The 14,193-nt window shown below is 45.4% G+C and overlaps 1 protein-coding gene across 4 annotated transcripts in view; it reads right to left on the reverse strand.

Moving 5' to 3' along the window:
* Positions 1–9,364: 9,364 nt before the first annotated feature.
* Positions 9,365–14,193, reverse strand: part of htr2cl1 (5-hydroxytryptamine (serotonin) receptor 2C, G protein-coupled-like 1) — a 204,473-nt gene continuing 199,644 nt past the window's right edge. For all 4 annotated transcript variants that reach the window (XM_014207393.3, XM_014207392.3, XM_082977561.1 and 1 more), the window contains 3 exons: positions 12,963–13,126; positions 12,287–12,643; positions 9,365–12,062 (listed from right to left, as the gene is read on the reverse strand). In XM_014207393.3, the coding sequence (XP_014062868.1) occupies positions 11,493–12,062; positions 12,287–12,643; positions 12,963–13,126 (1,091 nt within the window). In that variant the 3' untranslated portion in view covers positions 9,365–11,492. The remainder of the gene's footprint in view (positions 12,063–12,286; positions 12,644–12,962; positions 13,127–14,193) is intronic.

The raw sequence follows: 14,193 nt of genomic DNA on the forward strand, positions 1-14,193 counted from the left end.
GGTAGGATGGTCAGTTTTACGAGGGTATGTTTGGCAGCATGAGTTAAGGATGCTTTGTTGCGAAATAGGAAGCCGATTCTAGATTTCATTTTGAATTGGAGATGTTTAATGTGAGTCTGGAAGGAGAGTTGACAGTCTAACCAGACACCTAGGTATTTGTAGTTGTCCACATATTCTAAGTCAGAACCGTCCAACAGGTCCTCCGATTTGACACACTGAACTCTATCGGCGAAGTAGTTGGTGAACCAGGCGAGGCAATCATTTGAGAAACCAAGGCTGTTGAGTCTGCCAATAAAAATGTTGTGGTTGACAGATTCGAAAGACTTAGCCAGGTCGATGAATACGGCTGCACAGTAATGTCTCTTATCGATGGCAGTTATGATATCGTTTAGGACCTTGAGCGTGGCTGAGGTGCACCCATGACCAGCTCGGAAACCAGATTGCATAGCGGAGAAGGTATGGTGGGATTCGAAATGTTCGGTGATCTGTTTGTTAACTTGGCTTTCTAAGACCTTAGAAAGGCAGGGTAGAATAGATATAGGTCTGTAGCAGATTTGGTCTAGAGTGTCTCCCCCTTTGAAGAGGGGGATGACCGCGGCAGCTTTCCAATCTACGGGAATCTCAGACGATACGAAAGAGAGGTTGAACAGGCTAGTAATAGGGGTTGCAACAATTTCGGCAGATCATTTTAGAAAGAGGGTCCGGCTGATTTGTAAGGATCCAGATTTTGCAGCTCTTTCAGAACATCAGCTATTTGGATTTGGGTGAAGGAGAAGTGGGGGAGGTTTTGGCGAGTTGCTGTGGGGAGCGCAGGGCTGTTGACCGGGGTAGGGGTAGCCAGGTGGAAAGCATGGCCAGCTGTAGAAAAATGCTTATTGAAATTCTCAATTATAGTGGATTTATCGGTGGTGACAGTGTTTACTAGCCCCAGTGCAGTGGGCAGCTGGGAGGAGGTGCTCTTATTCTCCATGTACTTTACAGTGTCCCAGAACTTTTTTTAGTTTGTGCTACAGGATGCAATACCATTTTATTGGATGCTATACCATTGCGTAGCAGACAGCAGCCTATAGTTCGTAAGCAGCCTATAGGTCCTAAGCCTATAAACTTCAGACAGGGTCCGTTCAGAACGAATCAGTTGGATGGGCATTTGATTTCCATAGGGGGGCAAAACCTCGTACATGAGTACACTAATTAATGGGTGTTATAGTAAAGACCATAGGCAGTGTGTGAGTTTCAAGATTGGAGAAGCATTTTATCCTACCATTTCTACCGATCTGCTTGCACAATATCAGTTTCATTTAAATAGTGTTTTCGGTTCTCAAAATCATTGTCATAGTTAATCATGAAAATCTGAATAAAAATGATAAAATCTAAAAGTAAAAATTCAGCTAATGCAAGAGCACCAGCCTCTGCCATATGGACACATTGATGCACTGGGATCCATTAGTGGCTAAATAAATGAGTGCATGGAATTCAGTGATAGCCTATAGGCCAATGCAGCAGTAGGCCTATAGTAGGCCTATAGTAGGCCATTGTCAATTAAGTAAAATGCATAGGCCTAAACAGGCAAATAAAAACAGAAGGCCTAGAAAATATCCTGATGAAAATGTAGGTTCTTTCAATGGCATTCGTATCTCTACTCTGCTGGTCTGCCTCCCTTTCTACAGTATCTGTCATGAATTGAGCTATCACTAACGAAGTGCAATACTGTATCAAATCAATCAACTGGGTCCGACCTGAAGTTGTTGCTAGCTAACTTGCAACATTGTGTCAACTAGCCTATTCCAGGCCCTAAGTTTCCAGGCCAGTGAGCTCTGGACAGACAGCTGTTTTTGTGCAAGGGAAAAATTGTCAGGTATTTCACAACGTCTCCACAGGACATATGGAACAATTAGATCATTATATTTTGCTCTTTCACACCGAGGCTTGGTGATTATCGAGGCTGGGAGAGTGTTGGAAAGATTTTTTCAAATATTGTGAGGAACTATTAGAATTTGCAATGGATGTTTAAAAAAATACTTTGTTGACTTACTGTGTGAGGTGAAGAAAAAATGACTGAAAAGCTCAGCTTATTAGTGATGGATGTGGTGAGCTAACACAATCAGAAATCAGACATCCCCAAATAGGCACTTTGCTACATTTGCATGCAGCAGGCCAGGTAGGTAGGCCTACTTCTATGCGTGCTCCGGTGTTCGTGCACCCTCAACATTATCAGGATAGAGAAACCAGACACATGCTCATTGCTCACAGGGAGCACTCCAAACAAAAGAGCATGAAAGAATTGACACATTTCATAAATTATGGTTATGAAATATAACAAAACTTGTTTCTCACAAGTGTAGCAGGTTGTGAACTCTGCAAACATCACTCGAATATCATTGCTTTAAATCAGCCTGCACATGAGGGCTCTCTCATAGTCTTTCTCTAAATCAATTCCATTCAAATTGCGTCCAAAATTGATAGGCCTACTCCTGTTCAAGATTTAAAGTATTCTGACACCTTGACTTTTTTCACATTTTACTCAGACCCTTTACTCAGTACTTTGTTGAAGCACATTTGGCAGCGATAACAGCCTTGATTCTTCTTGGGTATGACACTACAAGTTTGGCACACCTGTATTTGGGGAGTTTCTCCCATTCTTCTCTGCAGATCCTCTCAAGCACTGTCAGGTTGGATGGGGAAAGTTGCTGCACAGCTATTTTCAGATCTGTCCAGAGATGTTAGATCGGGTTTAAGTCCGGGCTCTGGCTGGGCCATTCAAGGACATTCAGAGACTTGTCCTGAGCCCACTCCTGCGTTGTCTTGGCTGTGTGCTTAGGGTGGTTGTCCTGTTGGAAGGTGAACTTTCACCCCAGTCGGAGGTCCTGAGCGCTCTGGAGCAGATTTTCATTAAGGTTCTCTCTGTACTTTGCAACGTTCATCTTTGCCTCGATCCTGACTAGTCTTCCTGCTGCTGAAAAACATCCCCACAGCATGATGCTGCCACCACCATGCTTCACCGTAGGGATGGTGCCAGGTTTCCTCCAGACGTGATGCTTGGCATTCAGGCCAAAGAGTTCAATCTTAGTTTCATCAGACCAAAGAATCTTGTTTCTCATGGTCTGAGAGTCTTTAGGTGCCTTTTGGCAAACTCCAAACGGACTATAATGTGCCTTTTACTGAGGAGTGGCTTCCGTCTGGCCACTCTATCATAACGGCCTGATTGGTGGAGTGCTGCAGAGATGGTTGTCCTTGTTGGAAGGTTCTACCATCTCCAGAGGAACTCTGGAGCTCTGCCAGAGTGACCATCGGGTTCTTGGTCACCTCCCTGACCAAGGTCCTCCTCCCCCGATTGCTCAGTTTGGCCGGGCAGCCAGCTCTAGGAAGAGTCTTGGTGGTTCCAAACTTCTTCCATTTAAAAGTGATGGAGGCCACTGTGGTCTTGGGGATCTTCAATGCATTTACATTACATTTACATTTAAGTCATTTAGCAGACGCTCTTATCCAGAGCGACTTACAAATTGGTGCATTCACCTTTAATATCCAGTGGAACAACCACTTTACAATAGTGCATCTAAATCTTTAAGGGGGGGTTAGAAGAATTACTTTATCCTATCCCAGGTATTCCTTAAAGAGGTGGGGTTTCAGGTGACTCCGGAAGGTGGTGATTGACTCCGCTGTCCTGGCGTCGTGAGGGAGCTTGTTCCACCATTGGGGTGCCAGAGCAGCGAACAGTTTTGACTGGGCTGAGCGGGAACTGTGCTTCCTCAGAGGTAGGGAGGCGAGCAGGCCAGAGGTGGATGAACGCAGTGCCCTTGTTTGGGTGTAGGGCCTGATCAGAGCCTGAAGGTACGGAGGTGCCGTTCCCCTCACAGCTCCATAGGCAAGCACCATGGTCTTGTAGCGGATGCGAGCTTCGACTGGAAGCCAGTGGAGAGAGCGGAGGAGCGGGGTGACGTGAGAGAACTTGGGAAGGTTGAACACCAGACGGGCTGCGGCGTTCTGGATGAGTTGTAGGGGTTTAATGGCACAGGCAGGGAGCCCAGCCAACAACGAGTTGCAGTAATCCAGACGGGAGATGACAAGTGCCTGGATTAGGACCTGCGCCGCTTCCTGTGTGAGGCAGGGTCGTACTCTGCGAATGTTGTAGAGCATGAACCTACAGGATCGGGTCACCGCCTTGATGTTAGTGGAGAACGACAGGGTGTTGTCCAGGGTCACGCCGAGGCTCTTAGCACTCTGGGAGGAGGACACAAGGGAGTTGTCAACCGTGATGGCGAGATCATGGAACGGGCAGTCCTTCCCCGGGAGGAAGAGCAGGTCCGTCTTGCCGAGGTTCAGCTTGAGGTGGTGATCCGTCATCCACACTGATATGTCTGCCAGACATGCAGAGATGCGATTCGCCACCTGGTTGTCAGAAGGGGGAAAAGAGAAGATTAATTGTGTGTCATCTGCATAGCAATGATATGAGAGACCATGTGAGGATATGACAGAGCCAAGTGACTTGGTGTATAGCGAGAATAGGAGAGGGCCTAGAACAGAGCCCTGGGGGACACCAGTGGTGAGAGCACGTGGTGCGGAGACAGATTCTCGCCACGCCACCTGGTAGGAGCGACCTGTCAGGTAGGACGCAAACCAAGCGTGGGCCGCGCCGGAGATGCCCAGCTCGGAGAGGGTGGAGAGGAGGATCTGATGGTTCACAGTATCAAAGGCAGCAGATAGGTCTAGAAGGATGAGAGCAGAGGAGAGAGAGTTAGCTTTAGCAGTGCGGAGAGCCTCCGTGACACAGAGAAGAGCAGTCTCAGTTGAATGCCCAGTCTTGAAACCTGACTGATTAGGATCAAGAAGGTCATTCTGAGAGAGATAGCAAGAGAGCTGGCCAAGGACGGCACGTTCAAGAGTTTGAGAGAAAGGAAAGAAGGGATACTGGTCTGTAGTTGTTGACATCGGAGGGATCGAGTGTAGGTTTTTTCAGAAGGGGTGCAACTCTCGCTCTCTTGAAGACGGAAGGGACGTAGCCAGCGGTCAAGGATGAGTTGATGAGCGAGGTGAGGTAGGGGAGAAGGTCTCCGGAAATGGTCTGGAGAAGAGAGGAGGGGATAGGGTCAAGTGGGCAGGTTGTTGGGCGGCCGGCCGTCACAAGACGCGAGATTTCATCTGGAGAGAGAGAGGGGAGAAATAGGTCAAAGCACAGGGTAGGGCAGTGTGAGCAGGACCAGCGGTGTCGTTTGACTTAGCAAACGAGGATCGGATGTCGTCAACCTTCTTTTCAAAATGGTTGACGAAGTCATCCGCAGAGAGGGAGGAGGGGGGGGGGGGGGAGGGGGAGGAGGATTCAGGAGGGAGGAGAAGGTAGCAAAGAGCTTCCTAGGGTTAGAGGCAGATGCTTGGAGTTTAGAGTGGTAGAAAGTGGCTTTAGCAGCAGAGACAGAAGAGGAAAATGTAGAGAGGAGGGAGTGAAAGGATGCCAGGTCCGCAGGGAGGCGAGTTTTCCTCCATTTCCGCTCGGCTGCCCGGAGCCCTGTTCTGTGAGCTCGCAGTGAGTCGTCGAGCCACGGAGCAGGAGGGGAGGACCGAGCCGGCCTGGAGGATAGGGGACAGAGGAAATCAAAGGATGCAGAGAGGGAGGAGAGGAGGGTTGAGGAGGCAGAATCAGGAGATAGGTTGGAGAAGGTTTGAGCAGAGGGAAGAGATGATAGGATGGAAGAGGAGAGAGTAGCGGGAGAGAGAGAGCGAAGGTTGGGACGGCGCAATACCATCCGAGTAGGGGCAGAGTGAGAAGTGTTGGATGAGAGCGAGAGGGAAAAGGATACAAGGTAGTGGTCGGAGACTTGGAGGGGAGTTGCAATGAGATTAGTGGAAGAACAGCATCTAGTAAAGATGAGGTCAAGCGTATTGCCTGCCTTGTGAGTAGGGGGGGAAGGTGAGAGGGTGAGGTCAAAAGAGGAGAGGAGTGGAAAGAAGGAGGCAGAGAGGAATGAGTCAAAGGTAGACGAGGGGAGGTTAAAGTCACCCAGAACTGTGAGAGGTGAGCCATCCTCAGGAAAGGAACTTATCAAGGCGTCAAGCTCATTGATGAACTCTCCAAGGGAACCTGGAGGGCGATAAATGATAAGGATGTTAAGCTTGAAAGGGCTGGTAACTGTGACAGCATGGAATTCAAATGAGGAGATAGACAGATGGGTCAGGGGAGAAAGAGAGAATGTCCACTTGGGAGAGATGAGGATTCCAGTGCCACCACCCCGCTGGCTCGATGCTCTAGGGGTATGCGAGAACACGTAGGCAGACGAGGAGAGAGCAGTAGGAGTAGCAGTGTTTTCTGTGGTAATCCATGTTTCCGTCAGCGCCAGGAAGTCTAGGGACTGGAGGGTAGCATAGGCTGAGATGAACTCAGCCTTGTTGGCCGCAGACCGGCAGTTCCAGAGGCTGCCGGAGACCTGGAACTCCACGTGGGTCGTGCGCGCTGGGACCACCAGGTTAGAGTGGCAGCGGCCACGCGGTGTGGAGCGTTTGTGTGGCCTGTGCAGAGGGGAGAGAACAGGGATAGACAGACACATAGTAGACAAGCTACAGAAGAGGCTACGCTAATGCAAAGGAGATTGGAATGACAAGTGGACTACACGTCTCGAATGTTCAGAAAGTTAAGCTTACGTTGCAAAAATCTTATTGACTAAAAATGACAAAAAATGATACAGTACTGCTGGCTGGTGGAGTAGGCTAGCTAGCAGTGGCTGCGTTGTTGACTTTGAATGTGTAGCTGTCAAGGTAACCTCGATAGTTTCAGTACTACACCTTGTCATGAAACAAAGCAACTTTGTAGCTAGCTAGCTAACATAACACTAATCAAGACGTTCCTTGTAATGTATTTAGTTTCTACAATGCTGCTCGTCGGTAATAGTTGGCTGGGTTAGGAAAAATGTTGTCGCGGGGGACGGAAATAGCTGGCTAGCTAACCTCGATGGCTGGCTAGCTGAACTCGGTAATTACTAAACTACACAATTATCAAGCAATGACAAAGACAACTAAGTAGCTAGCTAGCTAACACTGCACTAGTCAAATCGTTCCGTTGTAAAGTATTAGTATCTACAGCGCTGCTAGTCGGTAACGGTTGGCTAGCTAGCAGTGGGTTAATGATGACTAGGTGTGTTGACTAAGTCTGGCGCCGCGTCGCGGCTGGCTAGCTCACCTCGATAATTACTCAAACTACACAATTATCTTAGATACAGAGACAGCAAAGACAACTATGTAGCTGGCTAACTAACACTAACACCACACTAATCAAGTCGTTACGTTGTAATGTAATCGTTTCTACAGTGCTGCTAGTCGGTAGAAGTTGGCAAGCTAGCAGTGATGACTAGCTAGCTAGCTAGCAGCTAGCAGTGTTGACTACGTTAGGAGGACTACGTTAGGAGGACGAAGATAGCTAGCCTCGATATTTACTCTAAACTACACAATTATCTTTGATACAAAGACGGCTATGTAGCTAGCTAAGAAGAATTGCTCAGATCAAACAAATCAAGCCGTTGTAATGTAGTGAAGTGTAATATTACCTGTGGCGCGAAGCGTAGTGCGACTGCTCGCTCCAAACCGGAAGTCAAAATAGGTCTGCCCAATGCTGCAGACATTTTTTGGTACCCTTCCCCAGATCTGTGCCTCGACACAATTCTGTCTCGGAGTTCTACACAATTCCTTCGACCTCATGGCTTTGTTTTTGCTCTGACATGCACTATCAACTGTGGGAACTTATATAGACAGGTGTGTGCCTTTCCAAATCATGTCCAATCAATTGAATTTACCACAGGTGGACTCCAATCAAGTTGTAGATACATCTCAAGGGTGATCAATGGAAACAGGATGCACCTAAGCTCAATTTTGAGTCTCATAGCAAAAGGTCTGAATACTTATGTAAAGGTATTTCTGTTTTAATTATTTTTATAAATTTGCAAATATTTCTAAAAACCTATTTTCGCTGTGTCATTATGGGGTAGATTACTGAGGATAAAAAAAAAATGTAATCCATTTTAGAATAAGGCTGTAATGTAACAAAATGAGGAAAAAGTCAAGGGGTCTGAATAAATTCTGAAGGCACTGTATATCATAGGCTATGTAGGCCTATTGGATAACAACACCATCATTTGGGATTTTTGGGGTTTGGGATCATAAAATGTCTTTAATGTAGGGCTCATCAGGCTCATGTAGCATCAGGCTTGATTTTTCACACTGATCAAAGCTCTAATCAAATCCAGACATATTTATATGCTTTATATGCTTTAGAATGACAATCTGATTTTGGTGGGAAATACAGGGTTACCTGGGAGAAAAGTGATTTATTCTGGGGATGGAAGGTTTCTAAAATACTGGGAAAATATTGAACCCTATTAGCCACACTCCTTCCCCTTCTTCTTGTCTCAACATGTTAAATTATACTTAAAACGTATTATCTTCACACATATTTTAGATGCTTTTCACTGACAGATGCAACTCAATAATCACTAGGCTTATTGCCACATGCACTGCCCAAATTGTGGGCTTGTGATTTGAAACAATTTACAGCTATTTTTTTTAAAGAAGCTAATGATCCTCTGTGGCTAAGGCATTCTCTCTGGTGAAGTATTTTGAATGATTTTATTTAGACATGAGCAATTTGTATGACAATCCATACTCTATTTTTTCAGATAGTATCAGATACATGGTCTAAACATACTGAGAAATAGGGTTTCACACGCTTCTTTCTGTCAGGGCGCTTCTATGTCAAGTAAATCAATATTTCAATATTTTATTTGAAGGGGCAAGGAGGAATTAGGGCGGGCCAGGCCCCCTAAGTCCCGCCCATAAATGCCTGCCCTTGCTTTAGTATGCTGCTATAGGTCGTTGTTCCTTTACATCGCCACACAGTGGCGCTAATGCCTCATATTTGGAACATAGGGCTGGACTGTGAAGGATTGGAATTGGAACAATGCTGCTCTCTTCGGGCTCTTCCAGCGAAGTGCAGAGGCCTCCTCTGTTCCTAGCCCATTGTCACGTCGATAATGAATCATTGCATGAACAATTTTCTCCTATATGAGAACACACACTGCCTATATTGTGGGACCCTTATAAAATAAACATAGTGTAACTAACTTTCAAAGGCACTAACAAGTTTAGTCTGGCGTCAATCAAACAAACAATAATTCAAAAGGGAGACTTCACTCAATGACACTACAAACAATTTTATAATAGCATGCACATGGTCTATAACTATCCTTTAACTAATGTTCATAGCCACAAACAGTTGTTTATGCTTAGATTTATCTGAAATCTGTCTGTTGCTGTCCTTGATGCTGACATCAGGAAAGCGTAACGGTAGGCTCCATCCATCCACCCATCCATCAAGCAGAAGGGAGACTTTGTGCACAGATTAGAATTACATTTTAATAATAAATAAATAGCAGCATCACACAGAAAAAAACAACACTGTCTTGTGGATGATTGAAATTGTCAAAACATGAGAAGTGTCATTGACAAACATTCACAAGTAAATGGTATGAAAACCGGTGATTGATTGATTGTAATGGAATGGAATAATAACACAAAATATATTTAGCTATGGACCAGGGCATTATGCTGCATTTATGACAAGTGGGAAACTTGTACTGTAAACTGGGAGCAACAAGTTGTGTGCATTTTCATGCTTTGAACTCATTGAGAATGCCGATTGGCGAATGGTAAACAAGCTGCGTCAACCATAAACTAAAAGTACAGCTATCATGCTCGTAAACAAATTACAGTATTCAAAAACCATATATATAGAATACATTATGTTTTCTATTTGCATTTAACTGCTACAAATGCTGTTATCAAGGTAATTTCCTTAGTAGGTGACAACAGAGCTCAGCATGTGGGAGATGTTGTGGGCACAGGGATGATAGATGAGTATCCCACTAGTAATTACGAGTGGGAGGGGGGTTCAACTGGATTTTTCCCAGTTGTATGCTCATAGTTAAGAGATGTCATAAACCCAGCATTAGCGTGGCTTGCTAACGCTGAGAAGGGGAAGCTCAGTGCTAGCAAGAAGCACTAATGCCCTGCACCAGAAACAGCTATATTCTACACACACACAGTTATGGCTAACATATACAGCTTAAAATAAATTGTTTAGGATACCTCTTGACTTCGCTCCTCAATCGAAACGCAAACTGATTTCGGATCAGGCGCCTGTCCTCTCTGCAGTACTTTTCATTCTTTTAGTTTAATGTTTTTGTCAGACACGTCAATGGGCCTGTAGCAACCCAAAATTCTTATTTTCAACGTCTTTTCAACGTTATCATTTTGTCTGATAAAAGCTCCAAAATTACTAGGGATCGCTTAGGCCTTCTGTTCGATCTTCCTTATGTAAGAGAGAACTTGACATAGTGAGTGAGTTGATATGTTTTTGACCTTTGAACTTTGACCTGTGTAGAGGGGTCAGAGGTTGTCATATATATATTCATTCAGGTGCTCTGGTGTTTTGGTTGTGGTTGTTGCAGCGTTTGATTATGGGTTGTAGGAATAATATGGGTTGTAGGTCAGAGTGGGATATACTGTATAGGCCTGAAGGATTACTAACATACTGTACATTTGGTTTGTTCTATGATAGGGTTATAGACTATGGTTATGGTTGAGTTATGGTCATAGCTATGGTTGTAAAGATGACAGAAGGGGGATTATCGTCTTGTGAAGTTAGGTTGGCTGTGTGAGACAAAGGCATGCACACACTGCAGCCCTTCGGGACCTGCATTGCTGTTCATCCTTAAATTGACTGTTTTCGGATCTTCTCAAAGAATGCTGTGTGAATCTGAGTGAGGTAATACATTATGATGTGTGAGAGAGATCCACTGTACACAGCGTTTCCAATCCCTTCATTCACCGACCCTCTTTAAAATGATTTATTTCATGCACCACAAGGTGGAGCTGTGACACTATCACTGGGGCTATATTGTGTTCAGTTATATTCCTCTCTCCATTCAACATTACTAGTCTACCTATTAACTATTATTGGCCTTTTTATACACGCCTGCAGAGCTCGATTCAGACCTGTTCTTATGTAGTGTCCTAACCAGTTATAACATGGTGCTGAACTGTTACTAAAATCCATAATACAGTTGAGTTTGGGTATATTTTAAGTCTTGAGTCTCTGTTCAGCCTTGTTCATGGCTTCTTCTTCTGTGGGTTTCTAGATTGAAGCAGTACTTTTCTATTACATCCAGGTCAAGATGAGTCCTTCCCATAGAGTTGGATAGAAGGCTCTTGCGCCACAATGCCACCTTTAACATGGACAGTGTCACTGAGGGCTTCCCATTGTACAGATAAGAGATGCGTTTTTTTGTATCTCTATGGTTCCTCCTTGGCCCTGTGCTCTGTGGATGTGTCCACTGTCTCTCTATAAGACAAACCCAGTATTGTCCCCCTCTCTTGCACGCATCACAAAATATGTCCATTCTGTCCATCCATCGTCACCCAATGTGACGCAGCGCTGGCGTAATTCAATTAACCAATCAAACGCTGCTGGTGCGCTCCACCTGGGCGTGGCAGAAGCTGTCGACGGAAAGCTTCAGCTCCGACATTCGGGGTTTTAATTCCGACATTATCCCGGGACATTCCATCTCCATCCCCATCCTGCCATCTGTGGAGTCGTCAGGTTCCATCCCTCTGATCATCCCATTCCCATCTACCCGGCCCCCTCCACCACCATTCCGACAGTTACTATTCTGGTCCATACTTCCCATCTTCCCATTCCCACCATTATGTCCAAATATGGGCACGATGGCATGTGACGTACACGGCATCGTCGTAATTGCAAGCGACTTACTACTAACTCCGGCGTTTGGCCCTGTGTTATACTGACAACGTATATAGCTGGAAAATGCCCTTCTATATGTCTTATTAAACAAGGTATACACTAAAGGGTTAACTCCGGAGGATATATATCCCACCCATACAAAGACGTTGAGGAGCTCGGCTAATAGCGGCTCATTGCATGAACCCTGGCAGAGGACGTATGTGACATTGGTAATGAAGAAAGGACACCACATGATCAGGAAGAGGAAGAACACAATCCCCAGCACCTAGAGAATAGGACAGAGAATATAGAACAGATTAGAGAACACAATCCTTAGAACCTAGAACATAGAACAGAGTAGAATAGACAACATAGAACAAGATTAGTGTGGAGTATAAACAGTTATGGAATGCAATAGAACAGAATGGAAAATAATGAAATGGAAGAGACGAGAAGCGAAGGAGACGAAAATAGAAAAGAAGATCATAGTTGTGTAAAGTTGGTCCTCACCTTGGAGGCCCGCCTCTCGTTCTTGATGGCCTGCATCATCCCCCGTCTCCCGATACTGTCCCGTGGATCATGCCCCGTCGGCGAGCTCAGCTGGGATGCCACCTCGGAACTTGGAATTATGCTAATGTACTCTGAGGGGGAGATGTTTAGGAGGCTGGTCTGCCGGACATACTCTGCCCCTTTCTGGCAGCTCAGACTCCCTTGTCTGCTAGGAGGAGGAGCCTCAATGTTTATGGGTGGGACTTGGAAGTTTGGGGCCGGGGATCGGTGGTTTGAGGGAGTGGGCGGCGGGTGTAGTGGCTGATGGGAGGGAGTCTTCACCTCGTAGAGGAAGACGGTTGCCTGGCGCTGGAGGACCTGGAGAAAGACAGACAGGATGTGATATTACAGCGGTCTAATTTTGTCCTACTGTTCTTATGTCTTATGTCTGTGTTTGCTATGTGTATGAGCCACATGTCTTTTAAGCCAAAGACACATTTCCATTCCTATCAAAAAGGGAGCAAATCAAAACATGCCAACGCCATCTTAGTGGTTGTAGCCAACAATGTTGGGCCTGTGTTATATTTCCTCTCTGACAGACCAATGAGATTCAATCAGAGGCGGGACAAATACATGGCTAGCCAATCAAAAGACAGAACATCAAATGGCTATCCAATTAAAACATTCTCTGACAGACCTGTACGGTTAGGTAGTAGGACACCACCATGATGACCAATGGGATGAAGAAGGCCACGAACGAGCCAATCAGCATGAAGTGCTCCTCGTTGAGGACACAACTTCCGTCAACAAACACCTTGTCCTTGTTATGGAGGCCTATGACCGGGATAGGCATTGACACTCCTAGTAGAAGGAGAGAGAGAAAGAGAGAGTGATTAGAGAAGAAGAGAGAGAGATTAGAGAGAGACAGTTAAAGACATTGTCCTTGTAAAGGCTGATGACCGGGATAGGCTTGGACACTCCTAAGATAGAGGGAGAGAAAGAAAGAGAGGGATGAGATAGGAGAAAAGTAGGGAGGGGAGAGAAAGAAGATAGGGATAAGAGAAAGAAAAGGAGAGACAGATGAAGACGTTGTCCTTGTTGTGGATGCTGATTACTGTTATAGGCATGGACACTCCTTAGAGAAGGAGAGAGATAAATAGAAAGATGTGGCGAGGAGAGACATGAAGAAATTGTCCTTGTTGTGGAGGCCGATGACTAGGAAAGGTATGGATGAAAAAATAGAAAGAGAGAGAAAATAGGGATGAGAGAAGGAAATAAAGAGAGGAGTGGGATCAAGACTGTTTTTGTTGTGCAGACCTAATAAGCTTTAATTAAATGTAGAGAGAAGGATGAAAGAAGAATACAGAGGGTTGAGCGAGAGAAGTGAGAGACAGACTAACAGATAGACAAAGACAGATAAAATAGTAATTCCACGCATCCCTCTAATCCAGGTGTGTCAAACTTATTTTTCCCCCAGGGGCTGTATTCAGTCTTCAATGAGGTCCGTCAATATGTGCATTTTAGCTTTAATTTCTGTGATTATTAATGAGCTTGACACAGTCAAGAAATTGCATGAATTTGGAAAGTACTCAGACCCCTTGACTTTTTCCGCATTTTGTTCCGTTACAAAAACCAAGCCATGAGGTTGAAGGAATTGTGTGTAGAGCTCCAAGACAGGATTGGGTTGAGGCACAGATCTGGGAAAGTGTACCAAAAATGTTCTGCAGCATTGACGGTCCCCAAGAACACAGTGACCTCATTCTTCAATGGAATAAGTTTGGAACCACCAAGACTCTTCCTAGAGCTGGCCGTCCTGCCAAACTGAGCAATCGGGCCTTGGTCAGGGAGGTGACCAAGAACCTGACGGTCACTCTGACAGAGCTCATAAGCTCCTCAGTGGACATGGGAGAACCTTCCAGAAGGACAAC

Source organism: Salmo salar, chromosome 07, assembly GCF_965601325.2.
Source record: "Salmo salar chromosome 07, fSalSal1, whole genome shotgun sequence".
Classification (NCBI taxonomy): Eukaryota; Metazoa; Chordata; class Actinopteri; order Salmoniformes; family Salmonidae; genus Salmo; species Salmo salar.